Source organism: Erinaceus europaeus, chromosome 1, assembly GCF_950295315.1.
Source record: "Erinaceus europaeus chromosome 1, mEriEur2.1, whole genome shotgun sequence".
NCBI lineage: Eukaryota > Metazoa > Chordata > Mammalia > Eulipotyphla > Erinaceidae > Erinaceus > Erinaceus europaeus.
Window position 1 is genome coordinate 117,322,511 of NC_080162.1, and position 27,764 is coordinate 117,350,274.

Here is a 27,764-nt window from a genome sequence, read left to right on the forward strand (position 1 = left end):
TGTGCCTAGAGTTTCATGGGTTTTATGAGAGCAACTGGTGTAGCACTTTCATTTCTTAGTGAAGGTGGCACCAGACTGACCCACAGTTCTTGGCAGAGGCTGAACCTGGAGGCTTGGTGTCATTCTGATAGCCTTCTGAGGCTTGAGTACTGATGGCACTTCTGCTCCTCTGTTTGTTTTCTTCACAGGCAGTTTCATCTGGTGATGAGAAAGAGGGACTGAAACACCCTGGCCTGATTTTGAAATACTCCACATATAAGAACCTGGCCCAGCTGGCAGCACAGCGAGAGGACCTGGAGACAGCTATGGAATTCTACTTGGAGGTGAGGCTTTGACAGTGCCCAGCTCCACTGGTGTGTTTGAAAGCTCTTGGTGGGAGTGATGAGCTTTGGTCTTGTTGAATGAAAAGAAGTTGTATTGCTTTTTACTTACATATTTTTAATTTCTTTTACAACTAGGTCCTTGTGTATGTGCAGTTTTACTACTATGGGGTGCCTTTTTCATTCAGATAGATGTGTACACATACACATATATATGTAGAGAAGAGCGAGAGACACTACAGCAACAGAACTTCCTCCAGAGCCATAGCACCCCCATGTGGTGCCAGGGCTCCATCCTGGGACACAGGCCTGGCAAGGTTCATGCCCTACCTGGTGAGCTCTCTCTGTGGCCCATGAAAAGAAGATCTGTAATATTGTGTCAGCAAACTAGTGTGTGAGGCCCTGGTCAGTGAGGGATGGTATCAAGTCCAGAGAGACCTGCAGAGCAGGGGCTTGCATGTAAATTTTTTCTCTCCACTCCTGCAGTTATGATCATGGCAAGGTGCTTAATATCTCTGGGTCTCTAGGTCTACATCAGTCTAGAAAGAGTAACATGGAAGCAGGTAGTAGGGTCTGGGGGAGAAAGCTCAGACTGCTAGGGTATCAGCTGTCATGCTTGAGCCCCTAAGTTTAATCCCTGATGCTATTTTATGCCAAGCTGGTCACTGTTCTGGCTTTTTCCCTTTCTCTTCCTCATCTCTCATTCTTTCTCTCACACAAGTAAATAATAAAAAAAAAAGAGGGTGGTTATTAAAAATTCAATGAATTGGTGTATATACAAATGCTAAGAAATGTGAATCTTCTGGGGTCAAGCGGTAGCACAGTGGTTAAGCGCACATGGCACAAAGTGCAAGGACCGGCATAAGGATCCTGGTTCAAACCCCTGCCTCCCACCTGCGGGGGGGGGGGGTTCACTTCATAGGCAGTGAAGCAGGTATTTGGGTGTCTATTTTTCTCTCCCCCTCTGTCTTCCCTTCCTCTCTCCATTTCTCTCTGTTCTATCCAACAACAACAAGATCAATAACAACAATAATAACCACAACAGTGATAAAACAGCAAGGGCAACAAAAGGGAAAAAATAGCCTCTAGGAGCACTGGATTCGTGGTGCAGGCACCAGCCCCAGCAATAACCCTGGAGGCAAAAAAAAAAAAAAAAGAAATGTAAATCTTCTGGCACCCTGTACTTGTACATAATAGTATTGCCACTGTTTTTATATCATTGTCACCAGTGTGCCAGATGCACTGCTTCCATGTGCATGCTCATGCCACTTTGCAGGTAAGGTGTCTTTGTCCTTGTCTTAGTGTTGAGAGGGTTGATGCCCAGGATTGTGCTGTTACGAATCCAGGTGTCGGGGTGTAAGATGTCTCTTGAGTCTAGAATCCCACAAGACTAATTTTTCTTTAAATCTGTGTCTTTCCTTCCCATTCACTAAGGGATGCAGATATTCTGAGTGACAAAAAATGGCAACAAGTGTTGTGAGCTAGATGAGTTGGCTTATGCAGTTTATGTGGCTGGGCTGGTGCTGTGCCCTTGCCTTCACCACAGGGCCTGCTCAGTGAGAGAGCAACTGACTGCACCCTCCACCTATGTTCCTTCCAGGCAGTCATGCTGGACTCCACTGATGTCAACCTCTGGTATAAGATTGGACATGTGGCCCTGAGGCTCATCCGGGTCCCCCTGGCTCGCCATGCATTTGAGGAAGGACTGCGGTGCAACCCTGATCATTGGCCCTGCTTGGACAACCTCATCACCGTCTTGTACACCCTAAGCGATTATACAAGTGAGTCACACTTCTGTGTGCTCTCTCAAGTGCTCATGTTTTAGAAAAGAGAGAACTGGATGCCCCAATTCACCCTAAGGGACTTTTTCTGGACTGCTCACGGAGAATGAAGACGTCTTTGCATCTGTACGTTATTCTGTTTGACTCAGTTAAGATTTATTTAGTACGTTGTAGTAATAAACAGAATATTTTATTAGTGGCTTTTCCTTTGGTGTGACATTTCATCCTGGCATTATCTCATCCTATACCAAAGATAATTTCTGTAACTTGATGAGAGATGAGTTCACAGACTAGCTCAATTCCTTTTTGTGCCATGGATCTCTCTCCCTCTTGAGATTTCCTGTTCCTTTGGTGAGCATCTGGGCTACTGGAAAGGGGTCTACCAGAGAGAAAGAGAGTTCCACTCTGCTTTCTAGTTCCCTGGCTCCAGCCTTGCCTTTTGCTCTGTAGAGAACACATCTGCCCTTTATAGTGGCCAGTCCCGAGAGAGGCACTGATTAGGTATTCTGGGATTGCTATGAGAGTCAGCTTCTTTGGGATGCAGAGGATTCTGAGTGCAGGAAGGGTCTAGGACTTGAGAAATGTGCTGCAGGCTGGTTCTGCCAGGACGAGCATGCTGATGAGTACTTGATATCACTTGGAAGGGTTAAGCCTGGGAAGCCAATTTGCAGAGATACTTTTTCCTTTTTCTTTAAAAAGATACATAGGGGCCAGGAACATAGCACAGTAGTCATGCAAAAGGCATTCATGCTGAGCTTCTGAGGTTCTCGGTTCCACCCCTGGCACTACCATAAGCCAGAGCTGAGCAGAGCTTTGGTAAAAAAAAAAAAAGAAAGAAACAGGTTGAACCAGGGTAGAGTGCTCTGTTCCTCCTTCCCCACAACCAGTTAATTGAGGACACACACACACACACACACACACACACTCTCTCTCTCTCTCTCTCTCTCTCTCTCTTTCTCTCTCTCTAAAATGCACAGAGTTGAGGTCTGTCAGTTTGTGTACAGGAGACATATCAACACAGAGTATTTGTAAAGCTCCAGAAAGTGGCTGCTTCCAGCCCTTCCTGTCCTTAACACCCTGAAGCCCCCTCCTGGTGGTGTCAGATGGTATGCACTTACTCAGCGTGGCACCCTGGCTATGGGCCTCCTCTCTGCCAGCACTCTTGTGCTGGGTGCAGTGTTTACTAAGACTTTTTTTTTTAAACCATCTATTATTTGTATATATATAATTTTACCACTTTTTGTTTACACATTAGGGTTATTTTCAAGTCTGAATTTTTGAATAGTACTGCTTTGTTCTTATATACTTTTTCCTATGGATTTATGTGTTAGTTCTAGTGGTTGCTCAGTTTTCACTAGCCCTGACAGGATATGGTGGTCACTGTGAGGTACAGTTTTGATTCTAGCAGTTTCTTCCTCCTGAGGTATTTAGTCTCTTTGGGTGCTCTTCCTTCCTGATGTGGATAAATCTGTGCTCTGCCTTCTTTCCTTGGCAACTTGGTTTCGTTAACATTTCCTTTCTCTCAGTGGGAGAAGCTCACTTGGGAAGGTCAATTCCTTGGGCTGGAGGGAGATAGCTTAATGGTTGTGTAAGACTTTCCTGTCTGAGGCTCTGAAATCCCAGCACCACCAGAAGCCAGAGCTGAGTAGTGCTCTGGTCTTTTTCTCTGTATCTCTCTTGTTAAAATCAATAAAGTATTTTTTTAGAAAGTCAAGTTCTTATGGGAAAAGCAGACTTGGAGGACTGGACTGTTGCGTGTGTCTGGGAGCACAGACAGATGTGACCATCCTTTCACCCACCAAGTAAAAGCAGTGTGCTCAGTCCAGTTCCACGAGCGGGTAGGGGTGCCCACAGCTTTCCTCCGAGACCACTCAGAGCTTCCTGAGCTTTCCCGGCACTGCACAGGCACCTCCTTGCTTGCAGGCTGCGTGGCCTGCATGCCGTAGGACATGTGGTCCCTGTTGAACTTGTGGGAAGATGATGTTCTCTCTTGTCATTGTACTAGAAGGACACCCCCCCCCCCCGCCATGCCCTCCACACCCAAACCTCCTTCTTCTGCTTTGACTTTTCTTCCTCACCACCCTATGGCTCCTGCTAGAATTTTCTGGTTAATCCTGACAGAACTTAGAGTTCACCTGTACTTGGAGCTCAGGGCTCTAGCAAGGCACACCGGTATCTCCAGTTGTCAGAGCAGAGAAGGCCTGGGAGTTCAGCTGCACTGTGCTGCTCTCCTGTGTGTTCACAGCAGTCATTGACAAAGGCTGGTCTTGCTTACAGATCCCAGAGACATTCATAATTCACGTTGTAGCTCTGCTTTCTGAATCCTGTGTTCTGTGTGTTAGTTTGCTTGTTATTCTCTTCACTGCTGGAGGAGCCAGAGCTGGTACAGGATTCCCAAATGGTAGGTTTGAGGAGACTTGTTGACATGAATAATGGGCATCTTTTCAGTGGTAAGCAATTACTTTAAAAAAAAAATTAGAACAGTTTTTTAAAAAAGAAAGGGAAAAGAAAAAAAAAAGGGAAAATACAGGTAAGTAAAAGAAACAGGAATGCCAGCTGGGCTGGGTGGTGGCACACATGGTTGAGTGCATATGTTACCATGCATAAGGACCCGGGTTCAAGCCCGCAGACCCACCTGCAGGGGGCACGCTTTATGAGTAATGAAGTAGGTCTACAAGTGTCTTTCTTATTCTCTCTGTATCTCTGCCCTCAATTTCTCTCTGTTCTATCAAATAAAAGGGAAAAAAAGTGGATTCCAGGAGTGGTGTATTTGTCATGCAGGCACTAAGCCCCAGTGATAACACTGGTGCCAATAAAAAAACAAAACATACACACATAAAAAAACAGAAATGGTTTTATGTGTAAAAGCAGTCACACTGTCTGGGTGTCTATTGCCTCTCCCTCGACCTGTGTTGTGGCCTTTCATCTGATCAGTGAGCATATTTCTCAGCCACTGGAGGCATAGCAGTAGCTTAGTAACCCAGCTCATGGATTGGGAAATCTTCCCCTTGTAGATCCCCATAACTGAGCATGACTATGGGGTCAGTAGGGCACTGATGTCTGGGGCATCACTGGTTTGTGCTACCTTTTTCAGATAGAGAGACAGGGAAGGGGGGGCAGAGAGTGAAAGAAGCCACGACATGAGTACTTTCTTCAGCAGAGTGGGGTCCAGGCTTGAACTTGGGCCACGTGCGTGACTAAGCAGGCACACACCCAGGTGAGCTGTCTTGCCACTCTCCTGATTTTTTTTTTTTTGTGTTGTGATATCTCCTCTTTCATTTACAGTCTGATTTATTTGTGTCTCCTTTTATTTATTTATTTATTGGGGAATTAATGTTTTACATTCAACAGTAAATACAATAGTTTGTACATGCATAACATTCCCCAGTTTCCCATTTAACAATACAACCCCCACTATGTCATCTATCATTCTTCATGGACCTGTATTCTCCCCACCCACCCACCCCAGAGTCTTTTACTTTGGTGCAATATGCCAATTCCATCTCCTGATTTTTCTGAAGGGTGTTTTTGAACTGGTCTGGAAGTGAGCTGCTGGACCCTGGGTCAGTGTAAGGTCTTTGCTTCAGCAGAAAGGTTGTGGAGTTTGTTCTCTCCCTTTGGGTTTGCTCCTTCCACTAGGGGTGGTATTATTTTTAGAATTATCCTTTGATGTTTGCTGTGCATTCCTTAATTCCAGAGTGGGGGTGCTTTTGGTGTTAACTGGCCAGGGCAGAGGTTTGGAGAGCACTGTCAGAAGTCGTGTTGTTTCTTTCCCTGCCAGCTTGCTTGTACTTCATTTGCAAAGCCCTGGAGAAAGACTGCCGTTACAGCAAAGGGCTGGTTCTCAAGGAGAAGATCTTTGAGGAGCAGCCCTGTCTCCGGAAGGACTCCCTTAGGATGTTTCTCAAATGGTGGGTGCTGCTGCTTCCTGTACTGTTCTGTATGACCTGCCCAGTTCCCCATGGGATTGGTGCTTTTATTAAGGGGTCTCTGCACCTGTCATGTGGGGTTCTCACCGGTGACTGGCAAAGCCCCTGTGCGTCACTCTCTGTGGGGCATCTTGCCTGGCAAGCTAGCCTTGCTCTGCCTTGCTCACTACTCAGCCAGTGGCTGGTCTTCCCATGCCTCCTTGGCTGTCTGCTGCCTTTCTTTCCCACTACCTCGCTGGCTTTCCTCTGGCTGCTTGTGGTAGTCTGCTGTCTTCTTTCCTTCCTCGCCACCTAACATTCTCCTTGCCATGGCTTCTCTTTGAATGCTGCTCAAGTTCAGGGTCCCAAGCATAAACCTGACCCTGCACCATGCCTCCCTTGCCTTTAAGACAGATCGTATGCTCCATAGCACTGCCCAGGCAGTCCTTTACAGTCTGACACCCTAATTCTCCTCCCCTGCTCTTCTTCTCTCTTTAAGGAGAACTACCCTTGGTTTGTGGCAGACTTCATGCCAGCTCCACTGCCCTACCCCTGCTCTCTGGCTCCCATTGTGCCCTGGAGTGCCAGCTTCCTACCTGTCTAGATGTCATGCTAACTCCCCCTCCTACTATTGTTTTTTTCTAATGTTATAGCTTCAAGGTCACCACATGAAGCTTTCCACACCCTGGCTACTCCCTTTCTTCCAACTCTCCAGCCAAATCAGCTTTGCTCTCTAGTATTCCCTTGGCTCCTGGTCTCATATGTTGGAGAATTTGTGGTTATTTGTCTTAGTGTCCATTCCTTGTAAGACTCTGCCTTTTATTCATAACTATCCTGAGGGCATGCATTTCTTTGGATAGATAAGCAGATGAACCTATAAGCCAGTGACTCTGTGCTAGAGCCCCACTGGCAGCATGGGTGTCAGGGACAGTCTGTGGTAGGGCCAGGGGTTGAAGGTACTGCCCTTCTCTTTATCCATCAGAGGGCAATGAGATAATTTAAAGAAATCATAGACTAGTGAGTGAACTGGTCTGGTGACTTTTTGTTAAGATGGGCATAATGGGGTGGTTAAAATTAAAAAAAAATTTTTTTTCTATAAGTAACTGAAAAGGTTTTATTATCATGTAGCTTTACTAATATTACATGATATGAAACCTTTTGTTCAACTTTGAATTGTAGCAGGAACAAAGGGTATTACTCATTTCTAGTCTGTGTGTATAAAGAATGCTAATTACTGTCCCTTTGAGGCCAGACTTAAGTGGTTATTTTATTTGTAGAGACATTAATACAGATTAAAGGTATTAACCGCATCTCTGCTGTAAAATTGCATTATTGATTCTAGCTTGTAACATTGTAATTTCTTCCTGTCTTATTTGCTTTTAGTGACATGTCTATCCATGATGTGTCAGTGAGTGCGACTGAGACACAGGCCATTGTAGATGAGGCCCTAGGGCTACGGAAGAAGAGGCAGGCGCTGACCGTGAGGGAGAAAGAGCCAGACCTGAAGCTGGTGCAGCCCATTCCCTTTTTCACGTAGGTAACCTGTATTTCTGGACATTCTGGGTGGACTAGTGGGCCCTGCACAGGAGAAAGAGACTCTGAGGTCTGATGTGTCCTGGTGGAGCAGATGGTTGGGGTGCAAGCTTAATGTTGACTGTTCAGATAGACCAGCCTTCTCCCAAATAAGTTCCTCTTTGATGTTGCAGTTCTTTATTCTATCCACCTGCCTTGAAAGCACTCTACTGCCCCTTCCTATACTCCCAGTCCTTCCACCCCACCCAGAGGGGAGAAGAAAGTGAGCATTTGCCAAGCATTGACAGGACAGAATGGGGCTCAGAGCAGCTAAATGGTAAATGGCAAGCCTGGAGTTGATGTGAGGTCTGGGTTCACAGACTTGAGCCCATGCTGAAGGAGGGGCCTCAGCATAGCCCCTGAGAGGTCCATAGTTGTGAGAAGCCTCCCAGAAAGAACAAGTTATTGTGGACTGAGGAGGTAGTAGGATGATGCCTCAGGCATGAATGTCTCTTTGCATAGCCACAGGTCCCAGGTTCAATCCCAGCACCACCATAAGTTAGAGTTGAGCAGTGCTCTGGTTAAAAAAAAAGAAAAGCATTAATGGGGCCAGTTAGTCTCACATCTAGTAGAACATACATGTTACAATGCACAGGACAAGGGTTCAAGCCCATGGTCCTTACCTGCAGAGGGAAACCTTCATGAGCAGTGAAGTAGTACTTCAGTCAGTTCTCTGTCTCCACCTTCCCTATTGATTTCTCTGTACCCAGTAAATAAGTTTTTAAAGAAAGAATGAACAAGTTTATATTGATTGTCTTAGAGCTTGGGTAATCAAACCCCTTAATGAGATCTGATATGCAGATACTTTATTTTACTTATTTAAAAAATATTTATTATTTATTCCCTTTTGTTGCCCTTGTTGTTTTATTGTTGTAGTTATAATTGATGTCATTGTTGTTGGATAGGACAGAGAGAAATTGAGAGAGGATGGGAAGACAGAGGGGAGAGAAAGACACCTGCAGACCTGCTTCATCACTTGGGAAGCAACTCCACTGCAGGTGGGGAGCTGGGGGCTTGAACTGGGATCCTTATGCCGGTCCTTGTGTTTTGCGCCACCTGTGCTTAACCTGCTGTGCTACCGCCAAGCCCCCAGGTCCCCCCCCCCTTTTTTTAAAGCAGATAACAAGCATTTTTTAGCAGGGAAGTAACTCAGTGGTTTAGCATGTGCCTACTTGAGTGAGGCCCTGGATTCAATCCCTAGACCCATATAATAATAATAATATCTTGAATCTTTAAATTCACCATAATTTGGAAGCACTGTTCCTTTTTTAAAAAATAATTTTATTTATTTTATTTTAATGAGGGGGAGAGAATATGACCAGAGCACCACTAAACTCTGCCTTATGGTGCCTCTTCTCCTTATATTCAGAAGCATTGTGATGTGGTCCCTAACTCCCACCATGGAATGGATGTCATCTAGCGGGGTGGTAGCAGGGGTGAGGTGGTGCTGGGAGACATGATTTGCCACTTCCCAGGCACTACCCTTTTGTCTAGGAGTGTTGATAATGAAGTTGAGCTTTAGGGGGCTAGTATAGATTTAGCACTTAACACTTGATTTAGCACTGGAAAGTTCTGACTCTGGTCTTTTTACTCTGCTTACTGGGTCTCCTAGGACCGTGTTGTCTTTTGCATCCTGTAGTGGTCAGAAGTGAGGGCTGCTCTTGGACTATTGTTGGTGCCTTTGTTTGATCATCTGGGTCAGGGGCCCCATCGCATCTGAGCATGGGCGCTTCCCAAGCAAGAGCTACAGGGTGTTTGGAAGGGCCAAGCTCTTATGCTGATGGAGTGGGAAAGACTGAGGATATTGGGAGGGATTCTGGCAATGTGACTGGGGAACAGAAGGTGTGAACTGGCCTCACAGCACCCTCCATAGTGCTGGTAAAGGCAGAATGGGGGCATGAGGGAGATGGGTGCAGCTAAAGAAAACATTGCTTGGTGTGGAGTCATGGGTATTAGGTGCAGTGTAGAGATTCTCCTGGAGCAGCAAGTTTGGGGACTTGAAATAACTATACCTTGTCTAAGGTTGTTTTGTTTTGTTTTCCATCCCTAGTGCACTTGCTCAGTTCTGGCTTATGGTGATGCAGGGGGCTGAGATTGGGAGCCTCAGGCATGAAGCCTTTTTTTGTATAACCTTTATGCCATCTCCACATTTCTTAATAAAGGATGAATTGATAAAAGCCTTAGATTGTATGGGCCAGGTGCTTTGCTTGTTTGTGTATATATGTTTGTTTTTTTTTATCACTTAGGGTTTTAATTTTTTGGGTGGGGATGATGGCAGGGATTGAACCTAGGATCTCATACAGTGGTATCTCAATCACTGAGCAGCATCCTTAGCCACACATGTTGCTAACAACCTTTCTGAAATGTAAACATCTTCCTTGTGGATGTGTCTGAGTGGGATGTAGCAGTGGGCTACAGTTTGCTTCCCCAGGTCTGTTTAGTGTCTGTTGCACATGAGCAAGGTACAAGGAAGTGAAATTGTGTATTTAAGTCATTCACAGCATAGCCAGTGAACAAACTTTTCCTTGTCCAAACATAACCCTTTTTGGATGGAAAAAAGGAATCCCTTTCATTCATAGGCACCTCTATTTGGTTACATGCTGGATTTTTGAAGCACACTCTTTTCATTCCTTGATTCATCTTGATGCCACTAGAATGGGCCCTGGTGCTTCACAGGATGTGGTCCCTGTGGTAGGCAGTCACCCAGAGGGATCTTATACACCACACTGACAGATACTGTGAAGAGAGAAGGGTAGCAGTGCCGGGACCTCATAATTAATTTTGTGCTTCTTTGGGGTTTGGAAGAGGGCCTCTGTCAAACTGGATTCTGAAAGAGGAAGACCAGCTGGACAGAGCTGCTTCTGTGTATTAGGTTGGGGCTTGGCTTTTAGACTTTGTAAAGGTCCTTTGGTGAAGGGTATAGGATGTGTTTGTAAAATTAAAAACAAACAGAAACTAGCATGATGTGAGTGCACGGGTTGTGAGTTGAGGTTGAAAATGGAATGGTTGGCCGAGTCCAACTTGGCCTGGACATTCAGCTTCATGAAACTGAGGATTTGATTTGAAGTCTGAGAGCCTGGGAAATTAGACCACACCATCATGCATTGACACAACATAACATACAACATAAAACAACACACTACACCATAGTGAAGTGTAGTACAGCACTCAGCAAAACACAGTACTCTTGGTTTGCCATCCCATAGTCCTGGCCCCTATGGGAACTCGTGGATATTGTGTCTCCAGAAGGTCCTGACAGATTCCTTTAGGCTCAGTCCATATTAGTCAACTTGTTGCTTCTTTCCAAAAGCCAAACATGGCAGCAGAGAAGTCCCACAGACGTTCAAAGATTTAACTGTTGGGAAAGAGTTGCTGATGTGAGTCAGTGGTTTTTATACCTGCCTGACTGAGTCTGAAGGTGTCCCTGTGCTTGGGGTGCTCTGTGACTCCTTTTGAGAGGCCCATGTGTATGTGCCCAGCTGTGGTGATCCTCTCCTTGCAGCTGGAAGTGCCTTGGAGAGAGCTTGCTGGCCATGTACAACCACCTGACTACCTGTGAGCCCCCACGACCCAGCCTTGGCAAGAAGATTGACCTGTCTGACTACCAGGACCCCAACCAGCCTCTGGTGTCCTCGATAGTGGTGACACCTATCAGTGTGGCCCAGCCAGCTCCTGTCAATGCCAACCCAGCCGTGACTGTAGTGGAGCCTGTGCTTCCCTACCCCTCTGTGACGGCAGCCAGTTTCCCACTGCACAGCCCCAGCCTGCTGGACACGGGAGTCCCCACAGGTGAGTGGGCTCCTCACCTAAGTTGTCTGAGGAGCAGGAATGAGTATTAGGGTACCCTGACATCTCCATAGGCACAGGTCCTGTCAGTGCTTTTGGTCCAAGGTTGAAGTGAGCCTCTCCACTTCCAAGGGGGCCTCTCAGCCACTCATAGGACTGCTGCTCACAGAGGCTGCTGCTCTGCTTCTTAGGACCTACTTCAGAAGTGAAGCCCCTGTGGTGGGCTGAAGTTCAGGAGTGTGGCTCCCAGGCACCTTCTGACTCACAATCTGTGGAGTAAAGGCTGCTCTTCCACTTGTGACATGTGAACTGGCAGGTCTTTTGCTGTGTCACTTCCTTAACTCAGAGTGTTGCCATGCACTGATACTCTAAAGGAGTCTGGCGGTAGTGCAGCGAGTTAAGTGCAATGTGGCGCAAAGCACAAGGACCAGCATAAGGATCCCAGTTCGAGCCCTTGGCTCCCCACCTGCAGGGGAGTCGCTTCACAGGTGGTGAAGCAGGTCTGCAGGTGTCTATCTCTCCCCCTCTCTGTCTTCCCCTTCTCTCTCCATTTCTTTCTGTCCTATCCAACGACATCAATAACAACAACAACAATAACTACAGCAATAAAACAACAAGGACAACAAAAGGGAATAAATAAATACTAAAAAAAAAAAAAGGTTGGTAAAGTCACCACTATATGAGGTAGTAGACATTTGAATAGTTTTATTGATTTTCATTATCATTGCAACTTAAAGAATTTTAGTCAAAACTTCCTAAGCCTATCAAGTGTAAAAGAACTCAAGCTTTTCAAAAACTGCTCAGGTCACTGGAAAAAAATAGAGAAGAGAACAGAATAGTTAAAGAAGTCTCTGAATGAACATGTATGGGATTATTTATAACCCCTTTTTACTTTATCACACATGACACTCTCCTGTTCTCTGTTCATCATTGGGTGCTCAGAATTTTGGTAATGGGTATAGTCATTGTTCTTGCTGCCAGCTCTGACCCATCCAGGAGCAGCCACTTGAGGCCCCCAAGGCTCCCAGACAGGGAGGGGTGGGAGTGGAGCAGTGGAAAATCATCTTAAGAGCTGACTTTTAAAAACTTTTATTTTATTTTATTTTTAAAATATTTATTAATTTATTCCCCTTTGTTGCCCTTGTTATTTTATTGTTGTAGTTATTGATGTCATTGTTATTTTATTGTTGTAGTTATTGATGTCGTTGTCATAGGATAGGACAGAGAGAAATGGAGAGAGGAGGGGAAGACAAAGAGGGGGAGAGAAAGACAGACACCTGCAGACCTGCTTCACCGCCTGTGAAGGAACTCCCCTGCAGTTGGGGAGCTGGGGGCTTGAACCAGGATCCTTACGCTGGTCCTTGCGCTTTGCGCCATGTGCGCTTAACCCATTGCTCTACCGCCTGACTCATTTATTTATTTATTTTTCTTTCTTTTTTAAAAAAATTTTTTATTTAAGAAAGGATTAATGAACAAAACCATAAGGTAGGAGGGGTTATTTATTTATTTTTAACCAAAGCACTACTCAGCTCTGGATTATGGTGGTGCAGGGGAGGTTGAACCTGGGACTTCGGAGCCTCAGGCAAGAGAGTTTCTTTGCATAACCATGATGCTATCTACCCCTGCAAGAGCTGATTTAAAAAATTTTTTTATTTATTATTGGATAGAGACAGAAATTGAGAGGGGAAGGAGAGAGACAGAGAGACACCTGTATCTGCTTCACTCTCGTGAAGCTTTCCTCCTGCAGGTTGGAACCAGGGGCTTGAACCAGGTGTACCGCCGCCTGGCTCTTTTAAGATCTGGAAAAAAAAAAACAAAAACTGATTTGTGGAATCTACGAATTTAAGAAAGGTCTGTGAGAGTTAAGTGCTTTAAAATTAATTTTCCTTAGGATTCTTGTTAAGGAAGAGGTAGGAGATTTCTTGAATGTCAAAGGAAGTATAGATGAATTGGCTAAGGGGCAAATGTCTCACTTGGACAGTGCACTGCCATGTGTGTGACCCAGGTTTGAGCCCGGCCCCCATTTATAATGAAGGAAGTTTTGGTGCTATGGTTACTTACACTCTCTGTCTCTCTCTCTCTTTTTTTTTAAACAAAAGGGAATAAGAATGGATGTGTCATTATTGTACATTTTCTTACCTCCCACTCCCTTGTAAAATTTTAATTTACACTCTTTGTAAAGGTGATGTTTCTGGGGGAGATAAAGCCAAGAAAGGTGTAAAACGAAAGAAAATTTCTGAAGAGAATGGAGAGACAGCAAAGCGGCGGTCAGCTCGTGTTCGAAACACCAAGTGTAAAAAAGAGGAGAAAGTAGACTTCCAGGAATTGTTGATGAAGTTCTTGCCATCCAGGTACAGAGCACACCGTGTGTGTGTGTGTGTGTGTGTGTGTGTGTGTGTGTGTACGTGTACAGACATGTAAGCTTGCAGCCTATACCAGGAGCCACCTATCTCCTTTCATTGTCACCCTCTTCTTTGCATACTTCTTGTTTTCTTTCTATATTTATTTTTATTTTATTGTCTTTTAAAAATTTTACTAGTGATTTAATACTGATTTTCAAAATTATATGTCAACAGGTATAATTCTACACTGTTTCCACCACCAGAGTCCTGAATCCCCAATCCCTCCATTGCAGTTCACCTTGGTTCTCCCAAGGTTGCAGACATGGGTTAACTGTCATCTCTACAACTGTCCACCTACATTTGTACATAATCGTTCCCCTTTTCTTCCAGGTCCTGTCCTCTCTTCCCCTCCAAGCCACACATAACCCAATTGCTACATCCAAATGCCCCTCCCATTTTCCTCCTGTCTATGTGGGTCCATATGGAGTTGGAGTTCAGAGACCTCTTATCCTCTTCCTCCTATTACTTCTCCCCTACTGGGAGTATGGATAAAAATTGTTTTTGGGGTGCAGAAAGTGGAAGGTCTGGCTTCTATAATTGCTTCTCTGCTGGACATGGATGTTGACAGGTAGATCCATACTCCCAGCCTGTCTCTGTCTTTTTTTTTTTTTTTTTAATATTTATTTATTTATTTTCCCTTTTGTTGCCATTGTTGTTTTATTGTTGTAGTTATTGTTTTTGATGTCATCATTGTAGGATAGGACAGAGAAATGGAGAGAGGAGGGGAAGATAGAGAGGGGGAGACAAAGATAGACATTGCAGACTTGCTTCGCCACCTGTTAAGTGACTCTCCCCTGCAGGTGGGGAGCCATGGGCTCGAACTGGGATCCTTACGCTGGTCCTTGCACTTTGTGCCACGTGCACTTAACCCGCTGTGCCACCGCCTGACTCCCCCTGGGTGCCATTGTTTATGGTGCCTGTGGGTGGGCTTCTTAATAATTCTCTTTACACATAGCTGAATATAAAAGCAATTCAGTTTCTGTTGGTCTTCATCTCTCTTCCTTCTAACATGTGGTGGCCACATTTCTTGTCACTCTAGGCCCAAGACTTAGGGAGGAGCCAGGCGCAGAAGGACCTGCTGTGCATCCCCACCTTATACCCTACCCACCTCCCCACTTTCTCCTTGCTTAATGGGCTTCCCTTAGGCCTTAGAACATGCTAGGTTCATGCCTGTGCCTTTGTACCTGTCTCTGTCTGCATCTCTGTATGCCCATTCTTTCCCAGTGTTAGCATGAACATTGGTGCCCTCTAAGAGGCCTCTGACTTTGCTCTGTAGCATAAGTCCCCCATGACTCTGTCTCAAGCATGCTCTTTGGTTGCTTTTCATTTGGATTCTTTGTTCTAGGCATCTATTTATTCTTCTTTCTACTGGAAGGTAAATTTGTCTGCTACACAAGTGCCTAATACTCTAGTGCTTCGTATAGTACATGACATGTGCTGGCACTTAGTAGTCCTCTGTTGGTGGTGTGCATGAGTAGATGAGGGTGTAGATGAGATGCCAACTCACCAAGGTTTAGAGAGAGGTGCTGACTCTCAGAATTCTCTCCTCAGGACTCCACTGAACTCTGATTCTAGTCTTCTCCCTCGTTGCAGTTTTGTTTCTCTCGTAGGAAGAATTCAGGTGTTTGTGTGAGGATGTATGAGTAGCTGTGTGATTTTGATGTGTTCCATGCAGGTTAAGAAAACTGGATCCTGAGGAGGAAGATGACTCCTATAATAACTATGAAGTCCAGTCAGAAGCCAAACTGGACAGCTTCCCAAACCTTGGGTCTCACAGACTATCATTTGACTCAGCCACATTCATGGAATCTGGTAGGATTGAGTACTTTGATTATTCACTATTGAGAATTTTTCCTCCCGTTATCCTCCAGACTGCATAGGCTTTGTGTTGGGGTGTGATTAGAAGTGTTCTCCAGGGATGGCAGAATAGCCCACTTGGATAGTGCCTGACTTGTGGTTGCCATGTCTATGATGCCCCCCACACACACACCCCAACACACACACACACACACACACACACACACACACACACACACTGCAGTGGAGAAAGCTTTCTTCCTCTCATCTCTTTGCCTGTCTGTCTATATGAGAACATCAAGCTGAGGTGGTGAAGCCTCAGAGATGACCAATATATATAGTGTAGGGTTTTACCTGGCTTTGTGGTCAGTGGGAATTCTGTTGAAATATCTAGTCTCAAACTCGATTACTCCCTGAAGGACTTGTAGTGAATTTCTAAGCTGATGTTTTTAACTCAGCTGTTGAATTTGTTTGTGTTCCTGTACTTAGTGCACACTGTAGCGCATAGTAGGCCATTTATCATACCCATATAAGCTACTTGCTTGTAGTTCGTGAGGCCCGGAGCCAGAATGGAAACCAGGCATATCCTGACATAGCACCACCATGTAGGAAGAAGAAAACACAGACTCTCTTCCATCCCTGTTCCTACTTTACCCCTGCTGTCACTCTTCTCTCCCTTCTCCCAAGGGAAATGGGAGACCCTGGCCTGGAAGGTCCTTTATTCAAGTCAGGTGTTTCTCCTCCCCTGGACAGAGAAGCAGGATGTACACTTGTTCCTGCTGGAGAACCTGACCAACGGGGGCATCCTAGAGTTGATGATGCGCTACCTGAAGAGCATGGGCCACAAGTTCTTACTACGGTGGCCGCCGGGCCTGGCAGAAGTCGTGCTCAGCATCTACCACAGCTGGAGGAGGCACAGCACCAGCCTACCCAACCCACTGCTGAGGGACTGCAGCAACAAACACATCAAGGTCAGGCAGGGGCTTGTGAGTGCTGCTGCTGCTGCTGCTGTGGGACCAGAACATAGGCAGAGATCAGCCACAGTGTGGGGATGCTGTCTCCTTACACCTACTCATCTGCATCTTCATGCAGGCCTGAAACCTGAGGCCCTGGCAGGTTTAAAGCAGAGAGTTCTCAGATCTGGAGACGGAGTTGGGAGCCTCAGGCATGCAAGTCCTGTACTCTGTCTGGGACTTTCTGTTGAGGTATTTCCTCGATCACTGACCTAGGCACTGGTAAGGGTTGAGTGCTGTGGCATCCATACAGCATTTGGCCCAGCACTTGGCAGCTGCTGTATGTCAGTTTTTCAGGTCTGAAGGGACACAGTCCTGTTTGTCCCAAGACTTAATCCATTGTAGGTCTTTGTGTTTCTTTTTCTGTCCTGACAAGTATTTGCTGATTGTCATCTATCAAGTGGAAAGTAAGTAGAATGAGATCTTTTCTTTTTTTTTTTTTAATTTTAAGTATTTTTTATTTTTTTTATATATTTATTTTCCATTTTTGTTGCCCTTGTTGATTTTCATTGTTGTTGTAGTTATTGTTGTTGTTGTAGATCTTTTTTTTTTTTTTAGTTTTAGTTTCTCTCTACTTCCTGTCCCTTGAAGACTTTTTTTAGTTTATTAAATAAATATTATTTCTTAAAAGATTTTATTTACTTATTGATGAGAAAGATTTTATTTACTTATTAATGAGAGAAAAAGAGCCAGACATTACTCTGGTACATGTGCTTCCAGGGATTGAACTCAGTACCTCATGCTTGAGAGTACAACACTTTACCCACTGTGCCACCTCCTGGGCCACTAAAATCAATATTTTTTTATTAGTGATTTAATAATGATCGACAAGATTGTGGGCTAAGAGGGGCATAATTCCATACAATTCCCACCACTAGAGTTCCCATCCCCCCCATTGGAAGCTTCCCTATTCTTTATCCCTCTGGAGAATAGACTAAAGATGAGATGAGATGCAGAAGATGGGCTTCTGTAACTGCTTTTCCACTGTACATAGACATTGACAGGTTGATCCATACCCCCAGCGTGTTTCTGTCTTTCCCTGGTGGGGTAGGGCTCTAGGGACGTGGGGTTCTAGGACACATCAGAAAAAAACCACATGATTATATCATTAGATGCATTGTATCATTAGATGCAGAGAAAGCCAACATCTCTTCATGGTCAAATCTCTTCATGATCAAACACTACTTAAACTGGGAATAGATGGAAAAATCCGTAACCTAGTGGAATCTATATACAGTAGACTTACAGGCAACATCTTACTCAACGGGGAGAAGCTAGAAGGATTCCTCCTCAGATCAGGACAGGCTGTCCACTATCACCATTACTCTTCAACATAGTATTGAAAGTTCTTGCCATAACTATCAGGCAAGAGAAAGGAATCAAAGGAATACAGATTGGAAGGGACGAAGTCAAATTCTCACTATTTGCAGATGATATGATACTATATATAGGAAAACCTGAAAAAAAAAATCCAGCAGAAAGCTTCTGGAAATCATTAATCAAGGTGTCAGGCTACAGAATTAACTTACAAAAATCAGTGGCATTCCTTTACGTAAATACTCAGAAGAAGATATTCAGAAATAACTCCCATTCACTATAGCAGCAAAATCAATAAAATGTCTAGGAATTAACCTGATCGAAGACTCTTTGTAACTCCATTTCTGGCCTTTTGGTACCTGCAGGACATGATGCTGATGTCTCTCTCCTGCATGGAGCTCCAGCTGGACCAATGGCTGCTAACCAAGGGCAGAAGTTCAGCAGGTAAGATGTGTTTTTTAGTCCTCATAGTCAGAACAGTCAGAAAAAGTGCAAGTGGGGAGGCTATTGTGAAATTCATTTTCCTTTCTCTCTCTCTCTCTTCTTTTTTTCTTTGACTAGAACACTATCCAGCTCTAGTTTATGCCAGGGGTTGAACGTGGGACCTCAGAGCTTTAGGCATGAAAGTCCTTTTGCACGACCATTATGCTATCTCCCTGGCCTTATCATGGAATTCAGATTCATATCTGCAGTGGGCATGCTTCCTGTGTGGTTATAGTAGGGAGAATGCAGGGTCCCATCACAATAGCAGTAGCTAGCAGCTGAGCCCTCAGAGAGACTGACAAAAGTGGTATCTTTTTTCTTGAGTTAAAATTTACCATCATGTATTCCCAGTCATTTTCCAAGATGATATGGATTATTCTGACTTTCAAAGCTACTCCTGTGAACAAAAACATGGTCCAAGTTTAGTCTATAAAATGAGGGCCCTTGCAGGTGGTGGTGCACCTGGTTGAGTACATGTGTTACCTTGCACACGGACTGGGGTTGAGCCGCCAGTCCTCACGAATATGGTCAAAGCTGGTTTGGGAGAGCCATGGAGCGGGGCTTTCCCTCTCATTTTTCTCTGTCTCTATTCAGTAAATAAATACAATATTAATAAAATAAAATAAAGTGAGAACCCTCTACCTCTTATGGCCTCTGTATCTGTGTCTGATTTGCTTGACTTCTGTGGTGCTGTGGTTGGGAGGCTATAAGGCTCTGAGAGACTCAAGATGTTTATGGACACTGAGGCAAGAAAGATGAGGGCTGAGGAGAGCCTGTGGGGAGCCGCAGGGTATTTGGATCTTACGCTTGAAGTTGACTCCTTTTTAGTGTCTCCTCGGAACTGCCCTGCTATTGCAGTGAATGGCAGGTTTGGCCCTGATTTCCCAGGAACCCACTTCCTGGGTGACCTCCTGCAGCTGTCATTTGCCTCATCTCAGCGGGACCTGTTTGAAGATGGCTGGCTGGAATTTGTGGTCCGTGTTTATTGGTTGAAGGCTCGATTCTTGGCACTGCAGGTTGGTTATGTGGTTGGCTGCCTGGGGAGCATGTCCTGGCACCCAGCACGGAAGGAAGAGTGTGTGTGTCTGTGCACGTGTGTGTACAGATAGTACCTACCCAGACATGGCTCAGAGTGAGGAAGTGGGATGTGGGGGATTTTCAGTGACTCAGAGATCTAACATGACCACAAGTTTACAAAGCATATCAGCCCAGCCACAGAGCTCTAAAAGAGTACAAATGGATCATAACCTTTCTGGAAGGGAACTAACCAAACATCTTTCAGCTTCTTTTGGAGGGCTTGATCAGATAGCTCTTGCTCTTCATCAGGTGACCTCAAGCACATCAAGTGTCCTCACTGTCCTCGCCTGTAGTATGGAGTTAGTTGTGGCTCTTCTTAGACTTGTGTGACACAGTCACTTATTTGTTCACTCATCCAACAAATACTGTGTCCCAGTGTGTGTGTCAGGCCCTTTCAGTGGGTAGAGCAGTAAAGGGTCAAATGCCCATCCTTGTACAGCTTACGGCCTGTGAACAGGACTATAAAGCACCTGCCACAAACCAGAGAGTTCCTTTCCTTCTACTCCTAGCCCCTGACTGTTTTCTCTCTGAGCAGGGAGACATGGAGCAAGCCCTGGAGAACTATGACATCTGCACAGAGATGCTCCAGAGCTCTACTGCCATTCAGGCAGAGGCAGGGACTGAGCCCAGAGACATCATCATCCGCCTGCCCAATCTCCACAACGACTCTGTTGTTTCCTTGGAGGAGGTGAGTGGGATGTTTTCTTTTTATTTGCTACCACAGTTATTGCTAGGGCTGTATGCCTGCACAGTTCCACTATGACTGGCACACTGTCTCTCTTTTTCCTAAACGGACAGTGAGGCAAAGGCGAGAGATATCACAGCGCTGCTCCACCACTTGTGAAGCTTCTCCCTGTGCAGGTGCTCCCATCTGGTGGCTGGGGGCTCGAACCTGGGTCCTTACACATGGTAGAATGTGCACTCTACTGAGTGATTTCTCAACCCGAGTGTGATTTTTTTGATAGGGTGTCTTTGTCAAAGAGTCATTCTTCATTCACTCGTCATTAGAGGAAGGCAAGTCAAAACCACATTGAGATTCTACCTCACACCTGTGAACACGTGTTCCATCAATAAAACAGGAGAAGATAAGTGTTGGAGAGGATGTGGAGAGAGAGAAACTCCACTACTGTGCTGGTGGGAGTACAAGTTGGTGCAACCAACAATATGGAGAATCCTTAAACAAATACAAATGAAAATGTCATATGGCCCATCAAGTCTACTCCTAAGCATTTACCCAAGATATAATAACATTGCTTTGAAGGGATATATGCACCTCTGGCTTTATTCACAATAGCAAAAACTTGGGAGCAAGGTAGAGAGCATAATGGTTATGTAAAGAGACTCATGCCTGAGGCTCCTGAGTTTCTGGTTCAGTCCTGTGCACCACTGTAAACTAGAGCTGAGCAGTGCTCTGGTAAAATAAATTAAAAAAATTAATTAAAAGAATGATTTAAAAAAAAACAAACAACCACACTTGGAAACAACCAAAATGCCCTTTGACAGATGACTAGATAAAACAGTTTTGGAACATATACTCAGTGGAATATTATTTAGCAATAAAAAAGATGATATTGTGTCCTTTGAGATAAAGTGGATGGAACTGGGGAAGATGATGATGCTCAGTGAAGCAAGTAAGGAGGTGAAGAACAACTACAGAATGGCTTCCTTCATATGCGAAATATGAAGAATTGACTATTCAAATGTGAAAAAAAATGTCAGCCTATAACTGTGGGAGAAATATAGTGGTTATCTTTGGGGGTGAGGATGGGGAAACAGACCTTTGGTGATGGGAGTAGTGAAAAAAGAAAGGACTACACTGTAGACCATTACTCAGTAAAGCTCTAAAGTTTTTTTTTTTAAAAAAGCCACTCTTCATGCAGGCTCTCTGTTTGTGGAGCCCCAGGTTGGGTCTTCAGTATCATATGAGAGTACCAAGGGTGAAGATGGGGAGAACTCCATGGGTTGGTGGAGCAGTGATTTGGTGTCTCTCGCTTTCTCAAAATACAGGGGGAAAAAATTGCATCAGTGATATTGTGACGTGTAAGGCTTTGGGTTCATTCCTGGACATAACATCAAAGTAATAAGAGAGATATACTCTAGATGGATTCAGTCTGGCCACACATATCTTATTCCTGAGGAGTGGGAGAGCAGTCAGAATATTGAGCTGGTCTTTTTTCTCCTCAGGAGGCCTGGGAGAGGTGCTCTGGTTCACAAGGCCCCCAAATCAGCTCCAGTGGAGCTGTCTGCTGAGCAGCAGGGGCAGGGGATAGAGACTGACATTAATTAGAGTGGTGATGGCTCAGCTCTTCAGCCACACATGGCACCAACCCCAGGGGAGTAAGTGGGAAACGCCAGCAGAAGCAGACCAGAGCTGATCTTTGCTGTATGGCATGTGTTCCACACTGTCTCTCACAGTGCAGTCACAGACTCACCAGTTTCTTGACTGTAGTGTGTGGTCTGGACAAGATCAGTTTCAGTTCCCCACTGCCTACATTCTGGGGGCTGTGGCAGACCTCCCATGAGAAGAGGATTCTGAATCAGTGGGGTATTCCAGTCTCTGGTCTTGGCCTTGCTGTGTCTCTGGTGGCCTGACACCCTGTGCTTCTCTGATTCTGGTTAGCTGAACTATGACAATGAGGCCATCTAACTATTTAGCAGATACTTCTCTGGAACCTCTCTGCTTCTGGGGTAGTTTATGCTTTTCGGTATGTTTATTATTTTTTTTTAAAAGAATTGAATGTCTCGATCTTTGCATTGGATTGACTTTCTCGTGGTGCATCCCGTGAGTACCCATTCATTGGGGAAACTGACGATCCTTCCTAGCCGACTGAATCCACATGGATCCCAGTCACTTTCAAAGCCAGCAACAAGCAGCTCCTGCCAGCTTTCAACCTGACCTGTTGACTGGCTACGGAAGAAGGGCAAATGCTAGAAGATTGGCATTCAATAAATGTGTTTTGAATTGAATTGTGAACATACTTGCATTGTTTTCCTCTTCTAGCTCTCAAAATATATAAAGAGGTAACAAAATATTAATAAGTCAAATTGCTGAACAGTTACAGTTACTGAATAGAGGAAAATACTCAGCAGCGTCCTTGCTTTCTCTCTGAAAAGTAATCTGATGGAGCATGTTAAAAAACAGCTCATGATCTATTCATTATCATTTGCAGCATCTTATCAGAGGAAATTAAATTATTTTGTGAATGCTTTAAGTATTCTGGAACCTCTTCAGCTTCTTTACTCTTCTTCCCTTGTTGATTTTTCTTGTTTTCTTTAAAATACCATAAATGATATTTTACTTCTTTGGTGAAACTTGGCCTCTAAATTTTTATTAGTGATTTAATAGTAACAAGACTATAAAATCATAGGGTGTAGTGCCACACGTTACCCACCATCAAAGTTCTGTGCCCCACCTTCCCAACCACAACCAGTATAGTGCTCATAAAGTTTTAAGAAAATCCTTTTTGTGGTCTGGGAGGTGCTGCAGTGGTTAAAGCATTGGACTCTCAAGCATAATGTCCTGAGTTCAGTCCCTAGCAGCACATGTACCAGAGTGATGTCTGATTCTTTCTCCTCTTATCTTTCTCATTAATAAATAAATAAAATATTAAAAAATAAACTTCTAAAAAAAAAAGAACATCCTTTTCTCCCCTTCATTTACTTGATAGGACAGAGAAACTGAGAAGGGAGGGGAGAGAGAGAGAGTTGAAGCACTGCTTTACTACTTGTGGATCTTAACCCTGCAGGTGGAGACTGAGGGCTTGAAGTTAGCATGGTAATGTGTGTATTCAACTGGGTGCACCATTACCTGGCCCCAGTTGCTTATTTTATTATTTTCAAGTTCACATGTTTTTTATTCTCTAGATTCCACATATGAATAAAGTCATCTTTTTTTTTTTTTTTTAAATTTCTTGACTTAAGCATAATCACCTCTAGTTCCATCCATTTTTGTCCCAAAGGACATGATGACATCTTTTTAAATTGCAGAGTAGTATTCCTTGGGGGTACATAGCCCATAACTTCTTTTTTTTTTTTAATAATTAAAAAAAAATTTTTTTTCCTCCAGGGTTATTGCTGGGCTCGGTGCCTGCACCATGAATCCACTGCTCCTGGAGGCCATTTTTTTCCCCTTTTGTTGCCCTTGTTGTTTTATCGTTGTTGTGGTTATTATTGTTGTTACTGATGTAATTGTTGGAAAGGACAGAGAGAAATGGAGAGAGGAGGGGAAGACAGAGAGGGGGAGAGAAAGATAGACCCCTACAGACCTGCTTTACTGCCTGTGAAGTGACTCCCCTGCAGGTGGGGAGCCGGGGGCTCGAACCGGGATCCTTATGCCGGTCCTTGCGCTTTGCGCCACATGCGCTTAGCCCGACCCCCCCCCCCCCATAGCTTCTTTATCCAGTCATCTGTTGATGGGCATCTAATTTCTCCCACCCTTTGGCTGTTGTGAATAATGCAGCTATGAGCACAGGTATGCATATGGCTCTTTGAATTAGTGTTTCTACAAGTACTTCTTAGAAAGTATGTGTTGACTATAAGTACTGATCTACTAGGGGTCTTTTAACTTTGTATTCCTTACCTGGATCTGATTAACACTGGCTGCATTTCTGGGGAGCTGTGAAAGGTTTGTCCTTGGGCTACATTTCTGGGTCTTTTCTAGATCGATAAGAACTTGAAGTCACTGGAGCGGTGCCAGTCCCTGGAGGAGATTCAGCGGCTCTATGAGGCTGGTGACTACAAGGCAGTTGTGCATCTGCTCCGCCCTACCCTCTGTACAGACGGGTTTGACCGAGCCAAACACCTAGAATTTATGACTTCCATCCCTGAGAGGCCAGCTCAGCTGTTGCTGTTGCAAGTATGTTCCCTTGTGTCCTTTGCCTGTTAATAACCTTTACTATGTTGTGGGATTACTATCTAGAGGTTTTTTTAAAAATTTATTTATTGGGGAATTAGTGTTTTACATTCCACAGTAAATACAAGAGTTTGTACATGCATAATATTCCCCAGTTTCCCATATAACAATACAACCCCCACTACATCCTCTGTCATCCTTCTTGGACCTGTATTCTCCCCACCCAACCACCCCAGAGTCTTTTACTTTGGTGTGATACGCCAATTCCATTTCAGGCTCTACTTGTGTTTTTTTTTTTTTTTTCTTCTGATCTTGTTTTTCAGCTTCTGCCTGAGAGTGAGATCATCCCATATTCTTCCTTCTGTTTCTGACTTATTTCACTTAACATGAATTTTTCAAGGTCCATCCAAGATCGGCTGAAAACAGTGAAGTCACCATTTTTTATAGCTGAGTAGTATTCCATTGTGTATATATATATATATATATATATATATATATATATATATATATATATATATATACAACAACTTGCTCAGCCACTCATCTGTTGTTGGACAGCTGGGTTGCTTCCAGGTTTTGGCTATTACAAATTGTGCTGCTAAGAACATATGTATACACAGATTTTTTTTGGATGGATATGTCGGGTTCCTTAGGATATATCCCCAGGAGAGGAATTGCAGGATCATAGGGTGGGTCCATTTCTAGCCTTCTGAGATTTCTCCAGACTGTTCTCCACAGAGGTTGGACCAACTGACATTCCCACCAGCAGTGTAGGAGGGTTCCTTTGACCCCACACAAGAGGTTTTTTTTTTTTTTTTTTTAAGATAGGGAGAGAAGCAGAGAGTGCTATCATAGCACTGAAGTTCCCTTCAATGCAGTGGGGGCCAGGCTTGAGCCTGGGTCATGCACATGGCAGAGCGGTGCACTACCTAGATGAGGTGTTTTGCAGGTCCTATTTGGAGGCTTTGATTCCCAGGAAACATGAAGAGGCAGAAAGATGTTAACAGCTGTTAGCTTGGCCCCCATGGATTCGCTGGTCAGAAGGTCAGGTGTAAGACTAGGGAGAAAGCAGCCAGGGAAGTGCAGTTGGTAGAGCACAGGAATTAACCTGAAGCTCCAGGTTTAATTCCAGGTGTTACATGTATCACGGTAGGGGGAAGGTACTCAGGCTTCTCTTATGTGAAGTTCTATCTCATATGAAACAAATTTTAGGGAAAAAAAGACTTGGAGAAGTTGAAACCTAGGAATGCAGGTTCTGGGGTGCTGAACTTCTTATAGAGAATGGAAGAAGAGACAGACATGAGCCTGCTAGCCATCACATTGTCTGCTTGCTTTAAAATTACTTTCTAAATTAAAAACAAAACAAAACACAGAAGCAAGCAAACTATTTCTAAGGCTTGGGAAAACTCTTTGGGAGGTAGGAGAGTAGGGATACAGAACTCTGGTGGTGGGTGTGGTGTGGAACTGTATACTGTAATCTTACAATCTTGTAACCTACTATTAGTAACAAATACAAAGTAATTAAAATATAATAAAGTAAGATTATTTTCTAAATTAATTGTTGATCAGATATAGCAGTGAATCAAGAACCAGTGCATTGTAAAGAACCAAGATGAGATGAATACTCATGTGTGATCATAGACGTGAAGCAAGAGAAACCAGCACGGTGCTTTGTCCATGTGTCCTTCTGCCTCCCTCTGTGTCTGTTCCTGAGGAAGATGATCCTCACTGGAGCTCAGTGCTGAGCATTGGGGTGCTTACTCATCGTCTCTGTCTACTTCATTTCTGCTCTCCAGAATGGAAATGATCATTGCCCTTATCTTAGAGGCCTGTGGTTGGATTTATATGAGTTAGTGTGTATGGCACAGTGCCTGGCATATAGCAAGTGCCATCTGGGTGCCAGCTGTCATCATTGTTACCATCCTCAGGAAGTGTGGAGCCAGGCAGCAACAGATATGGCAGATGAGAAACTATGATATGCTTAGCTATGCTGGGTGGCCAGGCATCCTGTCCCTTTTGGATAACACTCTTAACTGTGATATGTTTATTTATTTTAAAATTTATTATCTTTATTTATTTGATAGAGATAGGCAAAAGTCAAGAGGAAAAGGGAGACAGACACCTGAAACAGTGCTTTACCACTTGCGAAACTTTCCTCCTACAGGTAGGGACTGGGGCCTTGAACCCTGGTCCTTGTATATTGTAACTTGTGTGCTCAACCAGGTGCACCATCACCTGCTCCCCCTGATATGTTTATTACCATACCCAGGTCTTCTCACTTTGTGTACAAATTGCATGAGAACTTTTAATTTTCTTCACTTTAGAAATAGCTAGGAGGTATGACTAGGAACAAATGGGAGGCATCTCTGCCCTGATAAAAAGGGAGAAAGGTGTTGGTTCTGGGAGGGGAAGGGAGGAGGAGGGAAGAGAAGGAAGGAGAGTCCAGTGTCTTAGCAGAGGGGGTCAGGCATGTCTCTGACTTGCATTACCACAGCCAGTGAAGGAGAGGAGTCAACCCTCTCTGCCTCTGTAAGCTGGCCCAGCGGCTCAGCTATCAGTGTGTTCCTGCTGTTCACACTGCTGAGTATGACAGGGCAATTCAGCCGCCCCCCCCCCCCCAAGCACAAATGACTGCAGGCCAAGTGCTGAGAAGCTCCAGTCTTTTATAAGTCTAAGTGACTCCTGGTTTTCCCTCAGTTTCCCCTTCAGCCACACATTTTCTCACTGACTTGAAACACTTTTTATATTTTAAAGATACTAGTGTTTCTCTAAAACATTGCAAATATTTTCCCCAGTTTGTTTTAAATTGTGACTTTGTTTACTTTTTACATATGGAAGTTATGAATTCATAGTTGATCACATCTCTGGACTCTTGAGAACATTTGTGATTTTGTACATTCTACTTTCTTTTTAAAAATATTTATTCCCCTTTGTTGTCTTTGTTGTAGTTATTGTTGTTGTTATTGATGTCATCGTTGCTAGGTAGGACAGAGAGAAATGGAGAGAGAAGGGGAAGACAGAGAGGGAGAAAGATAGACACCTGCAGACCTGCTTCAACACTTGTGAAGTGACCCCCCTGCAGGTGGGGAGCCGGGGGCTTGAACTGGGATCCTTACATTGTTCCTTGTACTTTGCGTCACCTGGGCTTAACCCACTGCACTACCACCCGACTGCCTCATTCTACTTTCTAAGACTGGAATACCACACACAGAGATTGAGTACTCCTGGTGCTGGGCAGGAGGGGGTCCCCCTCTGACAGAACCTACATTCTACAAGAAAGGCGGTTAAGAAACATGTCAACAAATAAGTAACATTGCCTCACTTCTTACATAGCAGTGTTGTTTTTTAATTAAAATTTTATTATCTTTATTTATTTACTAGATAGAGACAGCCAAAAAAATCGACAAGAAAGGGGAGATATAGAGGGAGAGAAACAAAGAGATACCTGTAGCCCTG

General features: G+C 44.3%; 1 protein-coding gene across 6 annotated transcripts in view; it reads left to right on the forward strand.

Moving 5' to 3' along the window:
* The window catches only part of CABIN1 (calcineurin binding protein 1), a 148,385-nt gene that overhangs the window by 23,130 nt on the left and 97,491 nt on the right, over nt 1–27,764 (forward strand). For all 6 annotated transcript variants that reach the window (XM_016187153.2, XM_060195252.1, XM_060195245.1 and 3 more), the window contains exons 5-16: nt 189–323; nt 1,921–2,101; nt 5,883–6,012; nt 7,393–7,542; nt 11,084–11,370; nt 13,550–13,718; nt 15,445–15,581; nt 16,320–16,537; nt 18,262–18,340; nt 19,208–19,395; nt 19,992–20,144; nt 24,117–24,311. In XM_016187153.2, the coding sequence (XP_016042639.2) occupies nt 189–323; nt 1,921–2,101; nt 5,883–6,012; nt 7,393–7,542; nt 11,084–11,370; nt 13,550–13,718; nt 15,445–15,581; nt 16,320–16,537; nt 18,262–18,340; nt 19,208–19,395; nt 19,992–20,144; nt 24,117–24,311 (2,022 nt within the window). The remainder of the gene's footprint in view (nt 1–188; nt 324–1,920; nt 2,102–5,882; nt 6,013–7,392; nt 7,543–11,083; nt 11,371–13,549; nt 13,719–15,444; nt 15,582–16,319; nt 16,538–18,261; nt 18,341–19,207; nt 19,396–19,991; nt 20,145–24,116; nt 24,312–27,764) is intronic.